Source organism: Mesoplodon bidens (assembly GCF_964165515.1).
Source record: "Mesoplodon bidens genome assembly, chromosome: 18".
Taxonomy (NCBI): domain Eukaryota; kingdom Metazoa; phylum Chordata; class Mammalia; order Artiodactyla; family Ziphiidae; genus Mesoplodon; species Mesoplodon bidens.
Genome location: NC_138175.1, coordinates 31,287,025 through 31,314,885, shown reverse-complemented (window position 1 = coordinate 31,314,885; position 27,861 = coordinate 31,287,025). Strand labels below are relative to the sequence as shown.

General features: G+C 45.4%; 1 protein-coding gene across 1 annotated transcript in view; it reads left to right on the top strand.

The window, feature by feature from the left end:
* FTO (FTO alpha-ketoglutarate dependent dioxygenase) overlaps positions 1-25,854 on the top strand; it is a 372,235-nt gene extending 346,381 nt beyond the window's left edge. Inside the window, exon 9 of the mRNA XM_081216486.1 lies at positions 23,510-25,854. Coding sequence (XP_081072612.1) covers positions 23,510-23,663 — 154 coding nt within the window. The 3' untranslated portion in view covers positions 23,664-25,854. The remainder of the gene's footprint in view (positions 1-23,509) is intronic.
* The last annotated feature ends 2,007 nt before the right edge of the window (positions 25,855-27,861 follow it).

Below are 27,861 nucleotides of genomic sequence, written 5' to 3'. Positions count from 1 at the left end.
TCAGTTTTCTTTTCTGTTGTGAGTGCACTCTATTCTCTTCATCTTCCCCTCCTTGACACACCCTCTGTGGCAAAAATCATCTTTGCCTTTCTCCTCATCCTGTATTGATCTTCAAACATTCCATCAGCCATATCCCTCGTTTAAAAAGTGCATAGCAACTTGATGAAAGGGATATGGTGCGTGGTGTGTAGGTATCCAAAGAAAGTCTTTGGTAAAGGCGGTGGACTTTTCTATAAGGAGCAGAGTGATGGTAAATAAGCTAGCACCACATCGTTGCAATTTGTTTAGAAGTTGTTTCTTTAGAGCCTGGTCTGGAATAGCTAGAAACGTTACCACCCTCTGATTTGTCTTTCTTTACTTGTTATTCACCCCAGCCTCTCTTTTGCTTCTGTCTCCAAGCTCTTCAACCTTGTTGAAAGGGCATGATGGTACCCTTGGAAATCCAAGCCACCACTTGGATAAATTCCGCCTTCAGCTGTCGGGGTCCACGGTGCTGTTGGTTCTACCTTCCAGCTTTACTGTGCTTCCCATCAATTGCATTCTCCACCTCGGTACAAAGAATGCAGGATGACTACTTTCATCCCCTTTGCAAAATAACAACAACAACAACAACAAGACCTCTGAGCAGAGAACATTAAGCCTCATTCAGATTTTGTAAAAGTGGAAAACGAATCATAAATACCTGAGAAATGAGGTTCCTAATGGAAGCCCCAAGAAGACCTTTAACCTGGGCAAGATCCTACAGCACAATTATATACAATTTCACACTTGACTGGGGCTGTTATTTGAGCAAAAATAACCATTTTTCTGCTCGCACTAAATGAGCCACGAGAGCCACGTATCCAGCTTCAGAAAAATGTAGGATCGCCCGTTCAGTCTGCATGTAATCAGCGTACTTGATGGCAAGGACATTGTAGGATCAAAAGAGTTAATAATTGGATCCTGCCCACAGCTACCACACACACAATTAAGGGCAAGATTAACAGAGATGAAAAATTTATTGTGAAAATGTAGCGCTGGTCTGCAAAACAAAATGATTTCAACCGAGCAGTGGTTCTGTTGCCATAATCCTAATGATCAACTCTATTACACTAATAATACGAGAAAAACGAATTGCAGCGAGGACAGGACAGATCTTTTTTAATCTGCGTTGTCATCCCAACTAAGTCCCAACCCATTTGTATTAACCTTTGCTGACAGAGTCACATGATGGACATAATTTCTTATAATTTACCCGCTATGGATCTAACCTTTCTTCATCAAATATTCATAAAGGCGGGATTCTCAATGATTTTCTGTCTCTCTTCATATTTACAGCTTGTTGTCTTCTTACTTTCTACAGTAATTTGGACACAATTGAAGTCAAATGGAGTTAAAGTTAAATGCCTTTAACAACTAAGGTGCCTAAAATTAGAGATTTGGGGGAGGGGTCGTGAACTGGAGGGGGAGAGCTTGTGTTCCCGAGACCCTTCACATCCCAGAGGAGTTCCAGGGGGCTACCCTTCCCCCAAAGGGAAAACGAAATCAGCCGGAGAATAAAATGCCATTGCCCTCGCTTGGCCTGCTGAGCACGCACTCTTGGGCTTGTAGTTCAGGATGCTCTCAGGCTGAATTGACCAGGAGCCCCATGCCTTCCTCTGTACACAGGGCTTGCTGGGAACCTAGGCGGCCGGGACCAGGCTCTGTCTGAGCATGTGTGCCCAGAGGGGCCCGAGAAACATGTCAGGGGCTGTCATGGTGGACAAGAAAAGTTGGTTGGTACAGTTAATTAGAAAACACACATGAATATCTGAAACCATTCCTGAGAGCATGTTTGGTAGAAAAACATCTGTTTCCACTTTGCTTCTTTGTTGCTTTGACAGTTTTCTTAAGAGGCATGTGGATGAAAGAAGTTTTATAAAGCTTAGGTGTTTAAAATAAGTCTAGCCACTGGTCCTTTATTTTTCCTCTCCCCCTTGAAAGGCTTCAGTTTCCATGAGATGGCAGCAATTTGGGGAAGATGAGATCGTCTAGAGAAATCCCTTTTCTACTCCAGTCCTCAGAGGACCCTACCTTTACTAAAACAGCTAAGAATGTTGTAGGTAAATTCTCCCTTAAGATGCAAATTAGTTGTTTTACCTGGTTGACTTCAACTTCCTATATTGACTAAGCCAAGAATTTGCTTCTTGCTGAGTTCCCAGAATTCTGATTGGTAGAAAGGAAGTTAGACCTGAAGGCAGTTATATTCTTTAACAGCTGATTCACATCCCTAACTCTAAGGTATCTGATTTTCTTCACCACCAGTTAGCATCTGTATTTTAAATTACACAAGGAATACACAAATACACGTACTTTATAAAAACAAAGTAAAACTTTATAAAGTACTCTTTGACCACTACCCCCAATCTCAGACCTCTTGCCCTTTCACATATTTTTCTGTGCATTTATAGACACACAGATGTACTATAGGAAAGTATGTTTTCCTTGTTTTATATAAATGGTCATTACAAATAACCATTGCCTCTATAAATCATTGCTACCCAACTTGCTTTTGTTCCTCAATAATATATCTAGATCTGGAAATCCTCCTATGTTAGAACATGTAATATAAATCTGTTCTGTTTAATTGTTGCAGAGACGTCCATAGGTTGGATATACCATAGTTTAGTATCGTTCCCACGATAACGGACATTTAGGTTGTTTCCAGTTTCTCAAATTATAAGCAATTCTGCACAACACCATTGGCTGTTTGGAACTGAGATAGAGCATGTAATTGTTTTAACAGCATGCTGGCTTTTGCAAATACAGTTTTGAGAATGTTTATAGTGACCCGATAGCTCAAGATACTTTTTGAATGTTTTCTACCAAGCCAAGTTTCCTTTCTGATGGGAAAGACCCAAACAATTATGAGACATCTGGTATCATGAGTACCCCACAAATAAATAGACATTCCAGACAGCAGTGAACTAAATGTTTTCAACAGGGGAAAAAGTGATAATCAGCTCTCAGAAATGCCCAAGGAAAGCTTGTTATACAAGGAGACTATCATCATGGTGAGTTTCCTGTTATACAGATTGAGTTATACTGAAGGTCAGATGATGTCCCCTGAGCTGCAGCTGCATCCTGGGAAATTCTCCTCCACGGTACTGCGTTCTCCGTTTGCCTTGTGCGCCAATACTCATGATATAAAGAGGTGTCCATGAGTGTGATAAGGATGGCTTGCCAATTAGGATATGCATACATGCATGGCCTTAATAGCCATTCCTAAGTCTCTTACAAATCCAATAGAAGATGGCAGGAAGTTCTTTTAAAGGACCAAAATCTTTTGCCAGAGGGTTTGAGGGGTACGTCCCATGAAAATATTTACTAGGAATCTCAGAGACTGTCATTCTTCTCGACTGGAATTGGATAGATGCTGAGATGCCCACCAGTTCCCTCTGGGTTAATGGAAGAAATAAGGCACGTACACAGTCAGATTGTATACATTTGTAGAAGTGCAGAATGGAAACTTCCAATCTGAGTGAGTGTAAAGATTCTAAATTATTTTTTAAATAGTTCACATTAATTACTGTTAGGTTTAGGGAATAACTCAAAGTTGGGTTAACAGTGTTGTCAGGTAGAGGTTTTACTTTGGTGAAAACCAACAACTGACTTAAGAATGTCACACAGATGGAAAAGATCCTTCAGGAGTTCATAAAACATTGGGTATCTCTTATTCCTGCAACTCCGTTTTCAGGGTGTTAACTGGCTCAGTCTCTCATTCTATACTGGGCACTCTTATCCTTGTCTTATAAAAGGGGGAGTTGAGAGATTCTGTCAAAGGTTAGTAGAACCTAAGAAAAAGAGAGATAAATTCATCAAAAATTAAAAACTTTTGTGCATCAAAGAACATTGTCAAGAACGTGAAAAAAAACCCTACAGAATATGAGAAAATCTTGCAAATCATGTATCTGATAAAGGTTTAATATCCAGAATATGTAAAGAACTCCTAAAACTCAAGAACTAAAAGACAAACAACCCAATTTTAAAAAATGGGCAAAGGACTTGATTAGACACTTCTCCAGAGAAGATATACAAATGGTAAATAAGTTCATGAAAAGACGCTTAGCGTCATTAGTCATTAGGGAAACGTGAATCAAAACCACAATGAGAGACTACTTCATACCTACTAGAGTGGCTATAATAATTTTTAACAATAACAAAATAACAAGTGTTGACAAGGATGTGGAGAAATTAGAACCTTTGCATATTGCTGGTGGAAATGTAAAATCATGCAGTGCCTTTGAAAAACAATTTGGTGGTTCCTCAAAAAGTTAAACGTAAGGTTACCATAGGACCCAGCAAGTCCACTTCTAGGTATAAACCCAAAAGAATTGAAAACAGGGACTCAAACAGATGTTTGTGTACCAGTATTCATCACAGCATTATTCACAATAGCCAAAAGGTGGAAACAATCCAAGCGTCCATCAACAGATGAATGGATAAACTAAATGTGTAATATACATGCAATGGAATATTATTCAGCCATAAAAAGGAATGAAATTCTAATATATGCTACAATCTAGATGAACCTCGAAAACATCATGCCAAGTGAAATAAGCCAGACACAGAAGGACAAATATTGTATGATTCCACTTATATGAATGGTCTAAAATAGACAGAACGTAGATTAGAGGTTACTGGTGCCGTGGAAAGGGGGGGATGGGAAGTTGCAGAATGAATTTCTGTTTGAGGTGATGAGAAAATTTTAGAAATGTATATACGTGATGTTTATACAACATTGTGAATGCAATGAATACCACTGAATTGTACACTTAAAAATGGGTAAAAAGGCAAATTTTACATTATATAGTTTTTACCACAATAAAAAAAGTGAATGGAACCAGGTATAGAATTTAAGCATATCATCTAATGTTCCAAAGGTATCCAATTAAGGAACTAAAAATACAGAAAAACACTATTTGCTACATAACAGATCACCCCAAAACATAGCAGCTTAAATCAACCACAGTTATTATTTCTCATATAAGTCTCTGTTCTTCTGTGGGTTGACTCATCTGGATAGAAGGTTCTTCTGCTGGCGTCACTGAGGGTCTTACCTGGGACTGCAGTCAGACAGCAGCTGGAGCAGAAAGGCCGGGCTCAGCTGGGGACTCTGGGATCTCTGGGCCTCCATCTCTTGACGTGGCCTTTCCGTGTGGTCTCTCCTGCAGGATGCCCAGACTTCTTGCAGTGAGGCTCAAGATTCCCAAGAGCACAAAAGCAGAAGCTGCCAGGCTTTTTAAAGGAACTGTTCTAATGTCACCCGTGCTGCAATCTATTGTTTAAGTCAGAGGACAGGGAGGGCCAGCTGAGCCTCAGTATATGGGTGAATCCTGGAGGCGTGGTCCGTTGGGGCCATGTTTGGAGGCTAGTTACGACAAACACCATTCACACGTGCACAGAATAAGGAGAGTCCAGTCTTCATGTCACACTGCAGGAAGCCAATGGATAATACCTGAAGTTGGAAAATCAAGGAATAGGAGTGTGTGCCTATTAGTGAGAGACAACAGAAGGTAACCACCATTGGAAACAAATCCAGGGGTGGGATGAACTAGAGTGGGGGACTCTTACTTTTTCACTGTATAAACCCTTCTGTATCATTAGGTTTAAGACTGTGAGTGTGCACTGTTTCAATAACATGGTAGGGTAGTGGTTGAGAGTATGACTCTGGGACCAGACCGCCTGGGCTCATATCTTGGCCACATCACTCACAATCTCTGTGGCCTTGGGCAAATTGTATTACCACTCAGTTCCTCACTGTTCCCATCTGTGAGATGGGGATAAAAATCATAACCTCATAGGGTTATGAGGATAAAGCACTTAGAATGCCATCTAGCAAAATGTAGATCCTCAAATAATGTTAGCTGTTAACAATTATAACATTAAAAAAGAAAAAAACAAGCAAACCCACAGTTGAAGTAGGCATCCCGAGATTCTAGTCTCCTAACTCTGCCACAAATGAGTTGAGCAAGTCTGTTGACCTCACCTTAAAACTGAGAGGGTATAAGCTAAGATGAGCTCCTAAGAACAGAAGTTCTGTCAAAGCTGAAGTCTAGAAGAGCTAGCCATGACTGTCAAAAATTACCTCGCTGCAGTGGTTGAGAGTCCACCTGACGATGCGGGGGATGCGGGTTCATGCCCCGGTCCGGGAGGATCCCACATGCTGCGGAGCGGCTGGGCCTGTGAGCCATGGCCGCTGAGCCTGCGCGTCCGGAGCCTGTGCTCCGCAACGGGAGAAGCCACAACAGTGAGAGGCCCGTGTACCGCAAAAAAAAAAAAAAAAAAAAAAAAAAAAATTACCTCGCTGAAAAATGAGACTCCCCTCCCTTTTAGGAGAGAGCTTCAGATTCTTTACAGCTGAACCTGTTCCTTTATCCTCATACTATACCCACTATGGAGGCATAATTCACAGCCTTACTCGCTGCCTGTCCAAGGACCTTCTCCTGGGAAAGAACTTTATAAATCATTTTAAGTTAGTGGCCATAACTCCCAGGTGCTTACATGAGACCAAGTGGAAAAGGACATTAACTTGGAACTAATTAAATCGCTGCTGGTCTGTATTTGCTGTCCTCCTGAACGAATCTCTCCCAGAAGGCTGGTCCTGTGGTCAGCCCTGGGTGAGACTGTAAAGAAGGTAAAATCGGGCTCCCGAGGAACACCCCCCCTTCCTCTCACCCCAGGGAAGTCAGAGCTCATGTGTTTCTCTGCCCTATCAGGAAGCAGCATGATCTCTCTGAGAGGTGACTTAAAATAGTCTCCTCCTTAGAAGCAGTTGCATTTTATTTTATTTATTTATTTATTTATTTTTTGCGGTACGCGGCCCTCTCACTGTTGTGGCCTCTCCCGTTGCGGAGCACAGGCTCCGGACGCGCAGGCTCAGCGGCCATGGCTCACGGGCCCAGCCGCTCCGCGGCCTGTGGGATCTTCCCGGACCGGGGCACGAACCCGCGTCCCCTGCATCGGCAGGCGGACTCTCAACCACTGCGCCACCAGGGAAGCCCAAGCAGTTGCATTTTAAAATGCCTTTCCTTCTTTTCCCCATACAATTGGGGGGGAAAAAAGAAATGAATGAATGGTACACTTTCTGGCATGGGCTGGAGGCCAGAGCAAGAATTGTTTTCGGAGGGAAGGCTATCCTGGAACCTGTCCCTCGTACCACGTGGGCAGGTCACCTGCCGATGATGGCACTTCCACACACGACCCTGGCCCTGTAACTTACAGGTGGGTGCCTTTGGGCACTAGGACCTGGGCAAGTCCATCTCCAGCTAGAAAGAGCAATTTAAATTAGGAACAGCAAGTTCCTTCCCATCTCACTGGAGCTCCCCTATCAGCTAGGGCTGCGGAGAAAGCATAATGGCCCCTCAGTCTGTGCCAACTCCCAGGTGGTCTTGACTGCAAGACCGTTCTTGCAGAAAGTGTAAATTCTAACTTAGCAGTCGGCTGCGAAGCCTGGCTCCCTAGCAGGCCAGGCATGGGGACAGGAGGTGACAGCCGCTAATCAGGTCCTTGCTGTGCCGTCCTGACTCACCGCCGAGCCCTGGCCTGTTCCTAGCTGACCCCACTCCTGTCATGCTCAGCAAGAAGCTCAACTTCTCCATTAATCAGCCTGTTCGCAGGAGCCGGAAAGGTGACTCGTAACGGGCCTCCCGTTCCCAGCCTCCTCTATAATGACATTCTGCACAAGCAGAGTCATTCTTTGATTCCCTCTGACCTTCTGGGTTTTGGCAAATGAGAAGGTGCCTGGGATCCGCGGTGAGGGCCTAAGGGTGTCTTTCCTGCAAAGAGACACTTTCCTCTTCCACCCCCACCGCCTCCCCCATCTCTCACGGGCACGAGCCAAGGACTTGGCCTCACTCATTTTCCCTGTTGGAAAAAGCCTTCTTCCCAGAGCCAGGGGGCTTTGGGATGAGGTGGCCGGCACTGGTCCACACATGAGTATTTACCAGAGGTGACTCCGGGGGTCTGTGGCTGCCTCGCCTTGACAGATGAGAAAATGCTGCCTAAGTGCCCTTGCCAAGGTCACCCCACAAGCAATCACTGGTGCTGGGAGAATGCGCTCACCCCAGACAGTGAGGGAGCTACAGGCCCAAGCTGTCAGAGCCCTGGAGTGGGAGACTGCACCAGCCCGTGGAAGACCAGAGCATACAAGACTGTAAAGTAATAAATAGACGATGGCCGGTCTCTCTGCCTTGCTTGCTCCTCGGAGATGCCTGGCTGGGAACGTGGTGGCTGTGATGATTAATGAATCAACCCACCCAGTTAACCTGCAGTTTGGAAGCCACGTGCAGCCCTAAGGCAGTCTCTGGGCTACTCATCCTTCCTCTCCAAGGCGCCAATGGGCTTTGGTCTGCTGCTGGCGACGCCGGCAGCCCAGCAGAAACTTCAGTTGGAGGATTTCAGAATTTGGTCCGCTTTCCATTGAAGTGCAATTTTTTAAAAAGTCCTTTCAAATCCAGTCATTTTAGAAGCAACCCCTGCGCTGACTCAGAGGTCTGCTCAGTCTTCCGTGGCTCTCAGCATCTAGGATTACCCCTTCCTCCTCAGCCTCAATCCACGGCCCCCAGAAGTAAATGAACAGCCCAGATTGGATGTGAGTTGCGTTCTGAAGATACACATCAGGTGAACTTAGGAGTTAGGGGAGGCTTGGGCGGTACTGCTTCTTTTCTCTTGCAGCACAAAGGGGAACAAAGCGTCCAAGCTGTGGGGATGGTCAGGCTCAGCGCTGCCCCCTCCCTCTCAGCCAGCTTTGGGTCGGGGGTGGGGGTGCTCAGGCCAGGGAGGAGTCTTAAGGAGGGTATTTTGCTTCATCCACAGCACACCACGAGTAGGTAGAGCGTAGACGTTTACTCTCGTGAAATGACCCAGTTCCTAAAGGAACTGGGAGAGGTTTTCTGCGAACTATGGGACTCGATCCTGTCACCTCCCTGTTTAAAGCCTCCAGTGCTTTCCCATCTCGCTGAGAATAAAATCAGTCTGTACAGTGGCTTCCAAGACCCTGGTCCTCTCTGACCCCACCTCCTTCCTCCCTTGGTCGCCCTGCTTCAGCTACAGTGGCCTTCTTGCTGTCCCTTGATCAAGCCTGACTCATTGGCACCTAAAATCCTCTTCCCCCGATAGATGCCTACTGCTTCCACTCCAGCCACAGCCCTTCCTCCCCGCCCCCATTCGCTCACTTACTCATTTCCTGTTTGATTTGCTCCAGAACATTGATCCCTAGAAGACATTACCTTAATGTCTATTTGCTTACATTGTGTGGCAGAGAACACTAGTTTCTCATCCGGCCCTCATCCTTTCCTTCTTCCTGAGTATAGAATCCCAGTTTTAATGGAGGAGAGAAAAGGGTAGCACATCCAGTTAAAAACCTACAGGGACTTACTTCCCTGGCAGTCCAGTGGTTAAGACTTTGCACTTCCACCGCAGGGGGCATGGGTTCAACCCCTGGTCGGAGAACTAAGATCCCACATGCTGTGCAGCCAAAAATAAACAAAACTGTAAAAAAAAAAAAAAACCCCTACACTTCGCAGCCTCTTTTGCAGCCCAGGGACTGAGTTCTAGTCAGTGACACGGAGGTGGAGGTTGGTTGGCTGTCTTCCTTAGAAAGAGGAGGTAAGGGCATGTTTTACCCCTCTCTCCTTTCTCCCGCTCCTGCCTGGGAAACCAGATATGGTGGCTAGAACACCTGGACCATAAGGTGACCTCAAGGATGGCAGCCGTGAGCTAAGGATGGCAAAACAAAAAAATAGATGCAGCAGCCTGGGTCCTGGATGTTTCAGGTGTACAGCAAAGTGATTCGGTTATACACATATATATGTATATATCTTTTTTTTTTTTTTTTTTTTTTTGGCTGTGTTGGGTCTTCGTTGCTGCACACCGGCTTTCTCTAGTTGGAGCGAGCGGAGGCTACTCCTCCTTGCGTTGCGCAGGCTTCTCACTGCAGTGGCTTCTCCTGTTGCAGAGCACAGGCTCTAGGTGCATGGGCTTCAGTAGTTGCAGTGCATGGGCTCAATAGTTGTGGCTTGCGGGCTCTAGAGCGCCAGCTCAGTAGTCGTGGTACACGGGCTTAGTTGCTCCACAGCATGTGGGATCTTCCCGGACCAGGGCTCGAACCCGTGTCCCCTGCATTGGCAGGTGGATTCTTAACCACTGCACCACCAGGGAAGTCCCTATATATTTTTAAAATTCTTTTCCATTATAGTTTATTGAGTTTTCCTCCTTCTTGATCACTGAACCCAGCAGCATAGATATTTATGTGGGTAAAAGCAATTTTAATTTCTAAATGTTAGCTGCAGAAACAGCATCATTCAGTTCCTAGGGGTATAAAGTGCAGATTTGCTTTGGCTTTAAGACGAGGAAGTTTCTGACATCTTTGGAGTTCAGCGACCTTGTTAGCATAGCAATCCTGATGCTACAGTTGCTTTGACTTCTTGCCCTTCTACCGAAGAGCTACACTAAAATATAGTTTTATTCATATCATAAAACATCCATAGGCAGATGGAGCCATTTATTATATCTCGAATCTTGAAATGGCAGCTTAGAGAATCCAAGGATTCTTGGGCTAGGGTGGAATAGTGCCCAGAGGGGTCCATGATACACATATGTTATCTTAAGGGGATAAGAACTTGCCTGCAAAAATACTTTTCGGATCAGAGTAACAGTGACTGGTAGTACTTCCAATTCTACCAATAGAGGAAGTGCAGTTTTGTAGAAAAATGCTGAACTAGCAAATGACCTAAGTTTTAGTCCCAGCTACGTGTCTTAGCAGCCATGTGACCTGGAGCAAGGCCTCCACATCCTAATCTCCCCAACTGGGACAGCACCTTTATTTCCTACCCTAGTAGTGAGGGTCATATGAGATAAGGTATGTGAAGGTAAACCATAATATTTATATGTAAAATCCCAGTTTTTTAAAGATGGGAAGAACCTCAGGGGTTGTCTAACCCAACCTTTCATTTTACAGACCTGAGTACTGATGGCCAGAAAGTCAAGATTTTGCCCAAGGTCACAGGATAGGGTAGTGGTGGAGCTGGGTCTTGAATTCCCAGACCAATTTTCTTCCTACCATATCATCCTCTTTGTCCGTGGATGAGATAATGTTATTATGTCTCCTTTGGTTGTGCCTTGTGCATTTACTGTCGTTATCATAAAATTGGTGATACTGCAGATGGCTTAGTCCTGCCTTAAGGAAGTACAGTTGGAAGTTCAGATGCAAGTTGCTTTTAGTCATCTGTGCATCGCACCGTATTTACTATGGCTTCAATGGGGCAGACTCTAGGCTTGGAGGATATAGCAGTGAGTACATCAGAAATCCCTGCCTTCAGGGAGCTTATCTTACACACACACACACACACACACACACACACACACACACCCTTGATGGTATCAAGTGTTGTGGAGAAAAATGGGGCAGGAAAAGAAGATGGGGAGTAGGGAGTGCTACCTTGGGTAGGTAGGAAGGGGTGATGCTGCTGTCTTAGGTAGGATAGTCAAGGAAGACCTTACTGATTAGATTATGTTTAAGTGGTGACCTGAAGTCATAGGGGAGCGAGCCACATGGATATCTTAGGGGAAGAGTGTTCAAGGCTGAAGAAACAGCAGGCATTCGAGCGCTCTGGAATACCTGAGAGTATTCTTTGCCTGTTCAAGGAAGAGCACATCAGCCAATACGACTAGAGCAAAGTGAGTAATGGGACAAGTGGAAGGAGAGGCCAGAGGATGGGGGGGGTGACCAGTGAGGGGGGAAGCCGTAGGTCATGAAGCGACTTGTGGACTATTGTAAGAATTTTGACTTGGACTCGGCTTTTAAACGGGTACAAAGCAGAAATTCTTCAGAAGACTGGGATGCCCTTGATCAGTTGACATTCTGTTTTGACCCACCATTTTCTCTCTAATTCCTCATTTGGACTGCCCCCCACCCCGTTGGTTCGCGGCTCCACCAAGTTTTCTACGTAAGTGCTCTTGACCTATTAGTAAATGTTCGTAAAGGAGAGAAAAGAAACAAAGGCCCAGTAGCTCCATGTTCTGTATAAGGTTAAACTAAACTTGGGAGATGCTTCTCGGCATCCCAAAACCAATTAAGCAGGTTACTTGGAAGTATTTCTAAAAACAGCAGCACAGTGGAAATAGACTGACAGGTGAGCAGATGGGAGGACCATCAACTCAAATTTATTTCGCAGCTTACAACTCAAATGAGCATTCCAAAGTCAGAACAGCTGGCCTTTTATTCTGTAAGCCACTGTCCTTTGCTTTGCTCACCTCTCAAGAGTAGGAATGGATTGTGCTCCAATGGAGGTTTGTCCATCGGTCTTTGACTTTGCAGGGGAAAATCCTTTGTAGAAAACAAGCTCTTGATGTAAATCAGATTTCTCTGTAATGTCTGCTTCTTTCATGGGTTATGAAGTTTCTGGATTCTGGAAATCGATGGCGTTGGCCTCTTAGCTTTCATTTTCATAACTGTATTCATTACCTCTGTGACTACTGTTATCTGATTCTGAGTAAATGGAATTTAACCAAGTAATCAAAAAGCAAAACTCTTCAGGTTTGCAAGAAGAAACACTTTTTTAAATGTTATAGTGCATCTGAAAATCACAGCTGCCTTGAATTTCTGATTGTAAGTTATTCTGGAATCTTTCTGAAGTTTGAGACTGTCCCGTGCAAACTTTGCTTAAGTTTCAAGCAACAGGGAAGTCATGAAATTTGGAAAGGGTTATCTTTTGTCAATCATGGTCCTTTGTGGGGTACTGTGCTGACAGAGGATGGAGGAGAGACCGTATTCTATGGCTGAAAGGAGGGCTTGATACTACCCAGTGGGGATTTTGTTCCAATAATTGCATCAAATTGGACCTTCTGCCATGTTGCAGGTATAGCATTAATATTACTCATTAAGTCATATGCCTGTATGCTTCCCTCCCAATGGCAGAGGCACTGGCAGAATATATTTTCTTCCAAAGTGTTTGTTTTCATTGTTGCCCTTTAAAAATAATGAGTTCATTCTATTCCCTTGCAAGGAAAGTTACTCTAGACTGCTTTGAAATTGTATATCTTTTGTTGAGCACCTTTCTGCAGTGGTTCCATAGCTTTGTGTGCTGGGGAACCCAACCCGGCCTCTCTTAAAACTCCCAACCAAGCTGCCTCAGACTTGATTCATATAATCGTCCAGCCGATTTGACCTTTATATTGTTACCCTTGGCCAGGTAGAAGTCATGCAAGTTTCAGATGACCCTATCATGTGACCAGAGATCAAAGGTCAGCAGCTCCTAAATGTTCAGCTGTCAAGGTAGCCCATTCATCACTCTCATTATGTAACTGACAAGCTGACAAATGAACCTGGGGATAAAATTGTTCTCAACTCCTTACCTCCTGGATTTACACCCCCGTGTTGGGCCAAGCAGTCTCCAATGTTAAGTGGTTCCACGGGCCTGCTGGAGTCCCTGAAGTAGGGGGAGGGGCTCCAGGAGTACTGTTCTCTGTGCCAGACCTTGTGAAGTCACCAGTTACCTACTTACGGAGCCAAGTTGCGGGTCTACAAGAACTGACCCTGAGCCTGGTGTCCTCTGAAATGGAGGTGAGTTTAATGTGAGTCCTCTGTGGACCCAAAGACACCCACGTGTCCCCCACCCACCCACCCACATACCACCTTCAGCATCTTTGTGGTCCTTTGTGGTAGGTGAAGATGGTGAATGTTTTCGCAAACTGGCTCAGTCTGAAGAGTCACGTGTGAAAATTCACATGGACAGGACCCTCCTCCCGGGAGTCTAGCTTGGGGCTAGGTGCCTTTGGAAAACTGTTTATAACCAGGACCCAAACTGATTCTCTTGATGTCTATATTTTGGAACAGTACAAAGAGCTTGAGATGAGGAATCAGACAGTTTTGCCAAATCCTGACTCTATCCTTTCTTTTTTTTTTTTTTTTTTTTTTTTTTTTTTTTTTGCTGTACGCGGGCCTCTCACTGCTGTGGCCTCTCCCGTTGCGGAGCACAGGCTCCGGACACACAGGCTCCGCGGCCATGGCTCGCGGGCCCAGCCGCTCCGCGGCATGTGGGATCTTCCGGGATAGGGGCACGAACCCGTGTCCCCTGCATCGGCAGGCGGACTCTCAACCACTGCGCCACCAGGGAAGCCCTATCCTTTCTTTAGCTGTGAAATCTTGGACAAGCTATTTAATCTTCTGGACCTCCATTTTCCATTTGAGGACATACGTTTCATTAGAAGACTTATACAGTGCCCAACACTTAGTAGATATGATGGGCTATTTTTAATGTTTCTATCAGCATTATTACTATTCCTTTGGTCTGAGAGGAGATGTCATCAGGGAAGCACTGGCATGAGATAGAATTTCTTTATAGTATCTCCCATAGCAACAAAAACCTCTGAAAAACTTAAAAGGGCAGAACGGTAAGGAGATGTGAGGATTACACAGTATAATTACGCAGGTTGGGAAGAAACCCTAAAGAAGGCAGCAGATAGTACAGTAGAAGGGAAAAGGACATGGCATCCCCCTGGACCCTGAAAGAAAGAACAGAGTTGCCTATAAGCCATTCTGTTACCAAAAAGTATCCCTGATTTTTAGACCAGTTAGAGGTCTTGTGACCTTGTCTCTTCATCTCTTGACCCCTGGGAGGTACTATCTGAGCACCTTACCCCTCACCCCAGGGGCCTCTCTTCTCTGGTGGAGTCTTTGCCACAGGTCAGAGGAGCTCTTAGCAGTGATCTGGAGTGGGACAAAGCCCTGGTTCCATATGTTAGGAGGACAGGGAACCCTGGTCAAAGGAAATTTCTTCTTGGATCCCAAGTAGGAACTCTAAATGTTCATTTTCCTTAAACAAGACCAGACACCCTGCTATTCATGGCTACTGGGCTATATAATATATTGATATTATATTTCAGAGAAATTATAGGTAATATTGGTGTTGAGGAGAAGAATTAGGAGCGATGAGAACCATTATTTACATGGAAAAGGGTGAGATCCAAACATGTGGAGAGGACAGTTATTTGCAGCAGCTGGGCTTGGCCTGGGCTGTTCTCTGTGCTACTCCCTCCTCCTCCCAATGAGGGAAGAGTATAGGTTCACAGTAGGTACTCCATAAGCATGCTGTTTGATTGACTGAGACCTAGACAGCAGGGTTTATCCATACTGAACAGCACAATGATTTCTCGCAAAATGGCTGGTTATCCAGATGGCTGAATGGTATTATCCTGGTATTCAAAAGCATTTGGGGGATATTTGGCTTTTAGAGCATCTAAGCAAGCTCTTCTATCAGGCTTCTCCCTTCTTCCCTGAAATGTGAAGCCAAAAGTAGATTTTTAAATAACCAGAAGTTAAGTCGAGTCAAGCTTCTCAAGGGGTCATGGCTGAAAAAAATACTACCTGCTAAAAAGGTATATTGACCCACCCCATCCCCCCCAAAAAAAAGCTGACCCATGGGCCAAAGTGTAGCTTTTCCTCGCTCTGATGTGTGTTGACTTTACTGATCTGAGAACATTAACATGTGAGTCAGAGGCAGGAGGTTAAAAGCCTTTGAAAGAGAAAGTGAGAGTGTCCTTTGCTGGAACTCACTCAGGAGTTGGTTTTGCTTAGTGGTTCTGCAGTAGGTAAACTGAGTTATACAAATCAAACAAGCTGATTTCATACAACCACCTTAGTCAAAGTAGACCATCGTGATTCGTATGACAGGGCAGCTCTTTCTTTGTCAAGTTGTCCACAGAGCCATGATGGCAGTAACACAAAGTCCAAGAAGACAAATTATAAATGCATTCACTCACTCTTCTCTTTTCAAAGCATTTAGAGTCTCAGGGGTAGATGATTATAAACAGGTCTGCATGCTCGCCTCACCTCTAAGACAGATTATTTGGAACAAAGCCTGGTGAGACCATGAAAAACAGTACAATGGAGTAGCCTCTTACTCAGAGTGAGATTTGAAATGTGGTGTTTAATGTAGACATCATGGAGAGTCAGAATTATTCATGGAATCCCTTAAATGGTACATAAAGTACTATTAGGGAGTTAGATCCCGTGTTATATGAAAAAATACTTCTCTCTTTTTTTAATAAATTTATTTATTTTTGGCTGCATTGTGTCTTCATTGCTGCATGCGGGTTTTCTCTAGTTGTGGCGAGCGGGAGCTACTCTTCGTTGTGGTGCATGGGCTTCTTGTTGCGGAGCACAGGCTCTAGGCGTGCGGGCTTCAGTAGTTGCAGCACATGGGCTCAGTAGTTGTGGCGCACAGGCTTAGTTGCTCCGTGGCATGTGGGATTTTCCCGGACCAGGGCTTGAACTCGTGTCGCCCGCATTGGCAGGCAGATTCTTAACCACTGTGCCACCAGGGAAGCCCCAATACTTCTCTTTTAAACACTGGAATAACTCTGTGTGGCAAGATGCTGCGATTCTACTGGGCCCAGAGAAACTAAGAACGGAGAACGTGCAGGTCCCACATTGGTCTCGAGCTCCCTCCAAAGCACAGAAGGCCGTTGAGTTTGTTGCCCCTTTACATCCTTATTTCCCCCTTCTTTCATGCTGGTCCTGGCAGTTGCGTTTTCCAGGTTAAATGTAGATTTGATGTGATATCACATCAGGGTTGTCTACTTGAGTGAAGCCTCTTAAGCCTTGGTGCTGGTTTACACTGTGATGTGGCTGATACCCTGAAACAGCCTTCTGTTTGACATGAACCAGGATGACAGTCAACTCCTCACCGTAAGTGAAAATTCCAGGAAAAAAACTCTGACTTGGAGAAGACTGGATATTTTCTGATGAAGCTGTGAGTCTAAATTGCTCTAGTCTTTTGGGACTTTCCTGGCGGTCCAGTGGTTAAGACTTCGCCTTCCAGTGCAGGGAGTGTGGGTTCGATCCCTGGTCAGGGAACTAAGATCCCACATGCCTCGTGGCCAAAAAACCAAAACATAAAAAACAGAAGCAATATTGTAAGAAATTCAATAAAGACTTGTAAAATGGTCCACATGAAAAAAAAAATCTTAAAAAGAAAGTGTGATGTCTTTCACACTTATTTTTTTTTAATGTATTCTTTTTAAGGGCTATGTGATATTTCATTATCTGGATGCACATAGTTTATTCTTTTTTTTCACACTTATTTTTAAGCATTACAAGCCCCCGTCCAACGTTGCCTAATCTGCTGTGTTTGAAAAATAGAACTTGTGTCACATAGGAAAGGGCTACATTTGTGCAGTAGTCTACATATTTTAAAGGGCTTTTATATACACTGTTTAATTTTTATCTTCACAAAGTCCAGTGAAGCAGGGAAACATGAACTTCGTGTAACAGTTGAGGAAACTAAGAGGTTGGGAGATTTTTCTCAGGGTCACTCCAGGAATACAGTTGACCCTTGAGTAAATTTGAACTAAGAAGGTCCCCTTATACATGGGTTTTTTTTTTCAATAAATATAGTCAGCCCTCTGTATCTGTGGATGCAGAACCCAAGGATACGGAGGGCCAACTGGAAGGGATTTGAGCATCCATGGATCTTGGTATGCAAGCAGGGGGTCCTGGAATGAGTCCCATGAAAATACTGGGGGATGACTGTATAATTAGAAGTAGTTTATGCTCTTAAAAGATGAAGATGTATCTTTTACTTCTATAGATGATAGATGCTTATGCTATGAGAACCTCAGAGTCATTAGAATGAAGAGGAAGTTTTGTCAGTCATTTGCTGTAATTATTGTCACAGGAACATGAAAAAAAAAAAAGCATTTTGCTCCTTTCTTTCCCCGGAAATGGTTTGTAACCTCCTGAATATCTACGTGGGGCAAGAATAGCTAAGTAATCAGGGGATAGCACCCATTGTGGTCCAAATGGGAATCCATGAGAAAGATGGAATGTGGGGGAAGGGGCAGCCAGCCAGTCGTCCAGGGTCTGCGCAGCCCCACTCTCCCACCTGCCATTGGATTAACCTGGGGTAAGGCAGCCCTCACGTCATATGTGGTTCAGATACCTACCTCCCCATCTCTCTCAGGTTATTGTGAAAATTGAATAAATCAGTGCTGCATATTAAGATTCTTCGGGACGCTTAAACAATGTACAGAATGTGCTAATTTTAATCAGGAGTTACTCTCTTCTTTCACATTAAAGAATTCTCTCTTAGGAGTTCGGTTTTTTTTTTTTTTTTGGTCTCCTCAATGGCCTGTGCTTGGTAACATTTCTCCATCAAGTTCTAGTTTTTTGTACTTTTTTTTTTTTTTAACGCTTGTTTATCCCAGTGAATCTTTTAGCAGGAACCATTTCTCCCCAAATCTTTATCATTTCGTCAAGAGTAATGGAAATGTTACCTGTCCTTCTTTATTTGTTGCAAAATTTAGGGACGAGGAGGAAGACCGTACATGTTTTCTTAAAATCAATGGCCAGCACATTACTGTAAAACCTATTGATTAAAAACACAAAGTATAATGTTAGTCATTTAGTCTGTGAAGTGATGCAATAAGGGAAGAAATTTATTCTCTGGCTCTTGCATTAACCTTTTATTGACTACTTGCATACCCATAATTAACACACACTTTAGCTAAAGTGGTTAATTTCAGCATGGCGACCAGTGTTCACTAATGTAGCTGCGGTCCTCATCCTCCAAATGTAAGTGTAGCCCTGGGGGAATCAGCAGGCAGTGGGGCCCCGCGTGAGTTACACCTGAGAGAGGAGAGGAGGGGAACCTCTGGACAGTCGGCTGACAGGCCAGCCAACGTGACACCTTTCGGCTGCTTCCTGTTACGTCACTAGGTCATTCAGGGAGAACCATTCCCAAGTAGCAAGGGTTTTGAGGGTAGCTATAGAGTCCTTTGAGTTGAAATAATGTGAATTTGGGAGGGAGGGAGATGAAGCATATATTATTTTCCATTGCTCCCCTTGCAATGCTGCATAAAAGGAACCGGGTTTTCTGAGTAGATCTGAGTTTATTTGTTCACCCTTTAGGATGAGAGTAGAGAGCACAAGGTTGAAAGGGGAAACTGTAACTTTCTTACTGTTTAGCTAAGTTTCTTACTGTTTGTCTGGGTTCAGAATGATCTGCTATCCTTGATAAGGAAATTTTTAGGGAAATTTTTTTCACTTTCTTTAGAAAGGTCATCCAGCTCTGGTCATTAAAACTGGCTTATTTTTGCGCAAAGGCCAGTGTGGATGACACCAGCGCGCTCTTGTCTTCTGGGTAGAAATTTGTCCCCAGTGGAAATATTATTGGAATCAAAAACAAAAGCCAGGGATTTCATGCTTTCAACTCAAATGATCTCTGCACACACTGTACTGTATCAGCAGCATCTCAGTTTGCAGAGAGGACTATCAACGTGCACTTGGCAGGCAGGGCCATGGCAATGGATGCTGTAGAAGGCAGGAGGTCACTGAGGGGTGGGATGCATGGCCAGCATATCAGCCAGGACTCTTTGGGTTGCAAGTGACAGAAGAACCTAACTCAAACAATAACAAGCTCATGCCACTGAAAAAGTGTAAGCATACCTAGCTTCAGGTGAGACTCAATCCAGCTACTCAAACCATATCACCCAGGACCCAGCCCCTTGCTGCGTGGTAGCAAAATGACTATGGTGGTTCCAGATTACGCATCCTAATAGTTCCCAGGCCAGGAGATAAGAAAGTCTTTTCCCTTAGTGCCCAGACCAGTCCTTTGATTTACTCTCTCAATCTTGCCCTGGAGTGGGTCACGTGCCTCCCCTAACCTACTCCCTGTGGCTGGGAGAATAGGTTGTGCTGATTAGATTAAACTAGTCAAGGCTCTCCCCTGGCTGTAGAGGTGCAGCCAATCTCACTCAAACCACGTGGCCAAGCACAGGGATGGGACGGATTCCCCACAGGAAACTTAGAGTCTTCTTTGTGGGAAACTTGGGAAAAGACACAAGACAGCCAGTGTCCACCACCGTCAGGACTCCTAAAACATTTCCTAGGAGAACTCAGGGCCCCTTGATTTTGTGAGAACTACAGAGTAGGCGTGCTGAGAAACAATCCAACTTTACTTCCGAGAAATGCCAAGTCAATCTGAAACAACTGCCACTCAGACAGTCCAACGACAGCACCTTTTATGAATTCTGGGTCTTAGGAACAACTGCTAAGTCTTTCTAGATCTGAGCATCTTAGCCTGTCACTGGAGAGCTGTAGCAGCTTGAATACGTAAGCCTCAGCGTCCTGGAAGGTCACATTGTGATAGGATTCAGCCACAGGCTCAATCTGATTCAAGCCAGAAAGAGCTGCTTCTGGATCTCCAGAGCTTCCCCCAGTCCAGAGGCCACCCAATCAGTTAGCTGAAGGGAGGGGACAGTGACAGGTACAATAGGCAGCCCTCTTGTTGGTATCTCCCATTGTCACTGGTACTCGTAGTAGAAGTAATGATAGCAACAATAGTATTTAAGAATTATTGAGGGCTTACCATGTGCCAGGCACTGTGCTAAGTATTTCACATGTGTTAATCCATTTAACCTCCACAACAAGCCCATAAGTAATGTACTATCACCATCATCACCATCATCAGTATTCCCACGTGACAAGTAAGAAACTGAGGCTTGGTGAGGTTAAGAAGCTTGCCCAAGATGTCATGCCCCAGGGAAGCAGCAGCTCCTGGTGTCCAGAGAACGTCTTTACCACTGTGCTTCCCCATCTTAGGAAATTAAGATGGGCTTCCCTGGTGGTGCAGTGGTTGAGAATCTGCCTGCTAATGCGGGGACGTGGGTTCGAGCCCCGGTCTGGGAGGACCCCACATGCCTCGGAGCAACTAAGCCCGTGCGCCACAACTACTGAGCCTGCGCATCTGGAGCCTGTGCTCCGCAACAAGAGAGGCCGCGATAGTGAGAGGTTCGTGCACCGCGATGAAGAGTGGCCCCTGCTCGCCGCAACTGGAGAAAGCCCTCGCACAGAAACGAAGACCCAACACAGCAAAAATAAAAATAAATTAAGTAATAAACTCCTACCCCCAACATCTTCTTAAAAAAAAAAAAAAAAAGATGGAAGAGAGGCAGAATGAGTGAATTGAGCAGGAGAAATTGAAACCCAAAGGGAGATACGCCTTCAAGTCATTCTCAAGCCTTTTCTTTTTCAGTCCCATCATCCAGCATGATGTTGAATTGGACAATGTGCTTTGAGTTGGGGGCGACTGTGCTTCCTCGCAGGTGAATACGTTACCTCAACAGCAAGCCCTCTGTGGGGCGCAGTCGTGACCATTGAGAAACTGGCAAGGAGCACTGGGCATTAAAGGAAGTGTTTTAAAGTGATCTTGAAAGATCTGAATTAAGGCCCTGAAGAGACCAAACAAGGGGTTCTAGCTCTAGCCCAGAGGGAAGCAGTGGGTACGCACAGCTCCTAGCCTCTCAGGGCCGGCATGAGAAGGAGGTAGTACCCACACCAGCTGGTCCTTCCGTGGGAAGAACAGTAGAAAATCAGAGCACTTCACCCAAAAGAAAACTGGGTGGGCTTGGGAAGCTTGTGCAATACAAGTGTGAGTGAACTTCTGCAGCAGGTGTTAACATTTTTAATACTTTCTCAAAATGAGGGGGCAAAACCCACTGCCAGGTGAAAAAGCATCTCTGTTGACTTTTGACAAACCTTATGCTATTCGAGGTGGATCAACACTTATCACAGCCCTTTAATCTGCCAACCAGGGTAGTGTGTGCACAGATCATTTACCCTCCGTGAGATGGAAATGCTCAATTTGGAATAACTCTCCCTACCTGGTAAATTGAGCCTTACCCTCTGATTCTGAGGCAGAGAGAAAGAACAATTTAAAAAGCTTTGCAGAGTTCCTTTGTAATTAGTCGCAGCTTCCCTTGAATATGAATTTCCCCCAGCCCTTTCATGTGATTTAGAGACTGTCTCTAGAACTGCAGAGATGCACCCACTGCAGCGAGCGGCAACTTCTCGAACACCTATTATTATTAAGTAGTCTGCAGAACGTGCCTCTGTCCTTCAGTTCAGTGTGGGCTTATCAGTGCAAACAGTTTAATATTTATGCTAAGAGGATTGTCAAAAGCAGCTTCTGTTGCTTTAATTCTTGTTTTAAATAAATAATGAGAACATTTAAACACATTACTCTTCTTGGGGCCCTGAGGTCAGCTAATCTTATTATTTATGAAGTGATGTGCTACATAATAGTACTTAGTGCATGTTAACAGACGCTATTATCAGGGCCCGATGCGGAGAGCTGAAGATATATTGGAATGTTATGTGTAATGTACGACGGATTGAGTGCACAGGATGCCGGTATAGCAATTAACCACCCGAGAAAATAGGTGTAAAGTTGAAGTATGTTTTCCCGTGGGGATCCCCTCACCATTAATAATTCCCCAGAGGAGAAGATGTCCTTTAGTTAGGAGCCTGCTCGACCATCAGGCTTGGAAATAGGTCCAGGATGGTCCATTCTTTGATCTCTTCATCTTAGTTAGCCCTACATGGAAGACAGAGGATGGGTAGGACCCCTTTTAAATTGATTTAGAGAACAGTGCCAAGAAGGTCAGGTGGGGTGGGGAAGGACCATGCAACTCTCCCAGATGTACTCAGAGTATTTCTGAGTACATCTCAGAAATACTCAAGAGTATTTCTCTTTGTTGCATGCAACGGTCACCGCCACGTGCTCCAAGAGAGTAGAGAAATTGTTCGTTTCTTACTGCAATATGTGTTTTCTTCTGTCTGATCCTCACTTTTCAGATACACAAAGCCAAAGCCACTGAGTTTTCCCAGACCAATTTCCAATAAGCTGTGGTCTTTCGGCAAGGTAGATGCCTGCCAGGGTGCGATGATGTCGCCCCAACTTTTTTCCTACGAGGCTATAATTTAGTTGCGTATGATAATTAATTTCTCTACTATTGATGAATAATCCATTTAATAAAAACCGTGATTTAAGTGTTTTCCTTAGGGAGTCACTCTTGCTAGCCTCTTAATTTAATTTTGTGGAAGTTTTCTCCACCTATTCATCAGTGGAAATGATTATTAACCTCTATTTGCATATATCCTTATAAATCGGTCTCTCCTTGGAGTGCCTTTTTCTGAGCACAGCAGGCTGGGACACTTGTAAATCTCTGGGATCTCCAAAGTCAATCCCCGTCTGTAATATTGTTTAATCTATTCTTGGACGTTTTAATGCAGTAAATTCAATTTAATCTTTCCCAGTAATCTAGTAATACATGGAAATCCCACAAACATTTAAATCTGATAATGGCTTAATCACACACTTTAAATAACAGTCGAGATAATGAAAAAATAATTCACCATTTTAAAGGCAGAGTAACTGAATTTCCCCGATGATTGGCTTCTACAAAGCCATTAGAGGTAATACAGATCTGGGCATTGGAAAAACAAGAAGTTCCAGCGCCATAAAGAACAATTCTCCCTTCTTATAAACACACCTGCTTTCTGCTGCCCAAACTCACCCTTGGTTATCATCACCACCGTCATAGCGGATCGTCACTGGGGCATTTGGCAAAGTTGCCCCAAGTTGCCCATGAGTTTGGGTCTTCCAGGCATTTCCTCCCAGGGATAAACTGCCTATTCTTACTCTTTCAGGTGCCAGTCCCGAATTGCCCGAACTCTACCCGCGGATCAGAAGCCAGAATGCCGGCCGTATTGGGAAAAGGATGATCCTTCAATGCCTCTGCCGTTTGATCTCACAGATATCATTTCCGAACTCAGGGGTCTGCTTCTGGAAGCCAAACCCTAGAGAAAGAGCCCAAGTCTTAGGTGGAGGAGCAAAGGCTGTTTTTGACTTCTCTCCTCCAACCTTGTCATGGGCTTAGGCAAGGGGATTATGGGTAGACTGGGCCTTGGGATTGTAGACCCTGGGTCCCAGTTGGAAACAGCTAGGGGAATGGAGCCCATGAATATTAAAATGTTTAAAAGTGACACAGTGTTATAGTGATTTGGTATTAAACAAGAACCTCCAACCCCCAAAGCTATTCCCCGCTTGGATTTTTAATGTGAGCCATTCCACTCCCAAGGCCTGGGAAGCGACCAAGGTGAGCCTGGCCTGTGGCAAAACCTAACCTACTTTCCTCCTTCCCAAACCTTTGAGAGACTCTGCAGGGGATGACTCTCAGGTCATCTAGGGGAAGACCGAATTTAGAGACATTTAGCCCATTTTCTCACCACACCCTTTAGAGGCTATGCTGTTCGGTATGGTAGCCACTAGGTAGATGGAGCTCCTTAAATTTAAATTCCATTTTAATTGTAATTAAAAATTCAGTTCCTCAGTTGCACGAGCCACATTTCAAGCGCTTAGTAGCCGTGTGTGGCTAGTGACTGCTGTATTGGACACAGAACATTTTCATCATTGTAGAAAGCCCTCCCAGACAGCACTTCTATCAAAAGTTTGAGAGCAGGAGATTCTGTTTTCCCGTTCTCTGTAGCTGCTCTCCCCACAGGCGAAATAAATTAAAAGAGAAATGCCTCGTTGAAGAGTAGCCTCTTTTCCTTCTCTAGGACAGCCTGGGTTATGAGCCCTGTACTCTGCACATAAGAATGGAGCAGTGCTGAAGATTAAAATAAAGTTGACATCCTGTCTTTAGGAAGTTTCCCTGATCTAATGAAAGAGACAAAGTCCTATTTACGTGGCTTCCTGATTTTAGCCAGCATACTACATGTTGTTTTATAATTCCCCCATTCGCACATAATGATGGGTAGAATTGAGGCTTGAAGAAGAACCCTGGTGCCCATCCTGATGATGTTGGGGCACCAGAGAGACGATGAAGAGGTTAAGACTTGGGCTTTGGTTTTCGAGTGCCTGGATCTAAATGCCCAGTAGCTTGTGACTTTTGGTGTGTTACTGTGCCTTGGTTTTCTCATCTGTATAATGGGGATACTATAGGCACCAACTCATAAGGTGAAGATGAAATGAAATAACTTAGCTGCAGACTTAGAACAATTTCTGACACATAGTTAAATACCCAGTAAATATTAGTACTATTATATGTCAGTAAGTGACCTGCTGTAGGCATTTTCCCCTCCCTTCCTCAATCTTGGTGCCAGTTTTGTCTTGTGATGCCCTGAACCCACTTCTCCCTTTTGTGCCTGGCTCCCGACCTTTGGTGACCCTGGAAATCATGAGAATAGTTAGCCCCTCTGCCCAGCCTGTCACCTTCTTTGTAGTTGTTTGCAGTGGTTGGAAAGCTGAGGAGCTTTTTTGCCCCTTGAGAGGTGCGCCGAGAACCAGGCTCTCTCCCGCCAGCAGAATCTCGCTAGTTCACATGGAGTCAACCCCAGGGAGTTCACGTCACACAAAGCAGGCGGGGTTTCCTCATCTTGAGACTCTTCGTAGACATTGGATGAATTCCCTGGTGTCTTTAAGCCTCAGTCTCCCCGTCAGTAAACGATGAAGCGCTGCCTCTCAGGGTTGTGGGAGAGACTAAATGAAATCACGTAGGTAAGGAGTGCAGGGCACGCAGAAGTCACTGGCCGGGCAGCCTCGGGACCATCTAGCCTAGTGTTTTATTTCACACACACCCCCCAGTGTCTGTTCCTTGTCATAGTTCACTAGGTGCCAATATTTAAAAATTGGGAGACTTCATGTAAAATAAAAATGTGTGCATCCTCTTCAGAATTCAGAACATCCGGCAGCCCTAGGCCTCCACCCTGGCACGGCAAAGAGCTAGGTAGCGCCCGCTCAGGCAGGGCGTGAACCTCTGTGGCCCCCGTTGCTCCCAATTACCATTTATTGTGAACCTGACTGGCGTGACGCCTTTGTGTCAGCACCCTCCAAAACTGCTTGCTTGCATCCCTAGAGTAGAAATGAATAATAACGTTGAGTGCTTACCCCAATATATGTGTATTACTATCGAGCTATATTTGTGGACTGCTTGTACTAATAGGTCATGTACATCATAAAACATGCATAAACAATAAAAATACTGAAAGGATGAGATAAGAAACCAAGAGAGGTCCTGCTATTTTCTCCTTGCACACCAGTGGGTGGGCCTGCTTCCTTGGCCTGGGGGGCGCCCAGGTGGAGAGAGTCCTCGGAGTCCTGCAGGTGGGGGAGGCTCCAGGGGTTGGAGAAACCACTTCCAGGAGTGAATCCGAAAGGTGAGATCACGTTTGCTCCGAAGAACTGGTGGCTTTCACTAAGCATGAGCTCATTGTGTTTAAGGGTTACATACACTCTCTGAGGAAGTTTCAGGTGGGTAGAAGGAGGAAGGGCAAGAGATGATTTTAAAAAAGGGGGGGCTTCCCTGGTGGCGCAGTGGTTGAGAGTCCGCCTGCCGATGCAGGGGACATGGGTTCGTGCCCCGGTCCGGGAAGATCCCACATGCCGCGGAGCGGCTGGGCCCGTGAGCCATGGCCGCTGAGCCTGCGCGTCCGGAGCCTGTGCTCCGCAACGGGAGAGGCCATAACAGTGAGAGGCCCGCGTACCGCAAAAAAAAAAAAAAGGGGGTGGGGGGCTGCTGGGGACGCTGACAGCTCGGATCCTGCTCCTCCCCTGTGAACTAGTAAAGAACTTTCCCTGGGACACGGGCCATGTGTATGGTGGAGGAGAGGGAAGCTTTGCCCCTGGGACCACCTTGAGTCAGCGGTCCTCAGTCCCAGCTATCTTCAGAGAAGTAATCTGAGGAGTTAGATCCCTTTGCACTAAGATGCTACTGACTTCCCCTCCCACAAACCTTTCTTTTTTTCTTTCTTTTTTTTTTTTTTTTTGTGGTACGCGGGCCTCTCACTGTTGTGGCCTCTCCCGTTGCGGAGCACAGGCTCCGGACGCGCAGGCTCAGCGGCCATGGCTCACGGGCCCAGCCGCTCCGCGGCATGTGGGATCTTCCCGGACCGGGGCACGAACCCATGTCCCCTGCATCGGCAGGCGGACTCTCAACCACTGCGCCACCAGGGAAGCCCCCACAAACCTTTCTTGACCGCCTACCGCAGGTCAGCAAGCAGCGTGGTGAGCCCTGGGCATCCAAGGACAGGTGCCTGCCTTCCAAGGGCTCCCGTGTACCTGCCCCCATGCCAGTGCTGGGGAATGTAGTGACCTGAAAGATATTTAACTCTGTAGTGGGGAGACAGGCAGTAAATCACCAAATAAATAAGAAGATGGTTTCAGATCATTTTAAGTGCCAGAAAGAGAATCCAGTGGGTGAGGGGACGGAGTGTAGCTGGGGACTGAGGAAGGGTGGCTTGGATTAGGAGGTCAGGGAATGAGGGTAAGGGGGGAAGAGCTTCCCAGGAAAGGGAACAGCGGGGGACGAAGGCCCGAGGCTGGAAGGTGCTTAGAGCGGGATGTTCAAGAAACAAAAAGGACCACTATGGCCGAAGTAGAGAAACAGGGGAGAGTGAGGGAGATGCAGCTGGAGAGGAGGAGGACCAGCCTTTGGGTTTGATGTCAAGCGCCCCGAGAAACACCGAGGGCTCTATGGGGGAGGGGTGGGAATAACTTGACGTGAGATTCTTTTGCTTTTACATGATCGCTCTGGCTGCTGTCTGGATTCCAAAGGGTCTCAGTCCAAAGGCAGTGCTTTCTAACTGGGAATTTCCCACATCCTCGGGCCAGATCTTGAGATGGGGAAGATGTCCTGCCAGCCCCTCCGAGTGCATGAGGTGGTACCCCATCCTCCTTTTGCTTCACTCCAAGCAGCACCCACAGCTCTGCACCCACCCCACCTGCTTTCACGGGCAGCCTCAGCCCAGGGGAGTTCACTAGACAGAAGAGAGGGCGGGGTCATGGCATCGCTCGTGACACAATTTTAGTAATAAGCTTCCAAATCCGTCACTAAACGAATCGAGGGATGCTAGAAATGATATTGCATCGACCCTATTGAATGGACACTCCACATTCAGTAGGTTTTTTGTGTGTGTTTCGAGGGAAGGTATTTTTGAATGCAACTTTTTTTTTTTTTCCCTGCTCTAGTTAAGGCTGATTTTACCACTGGGCAAATTGC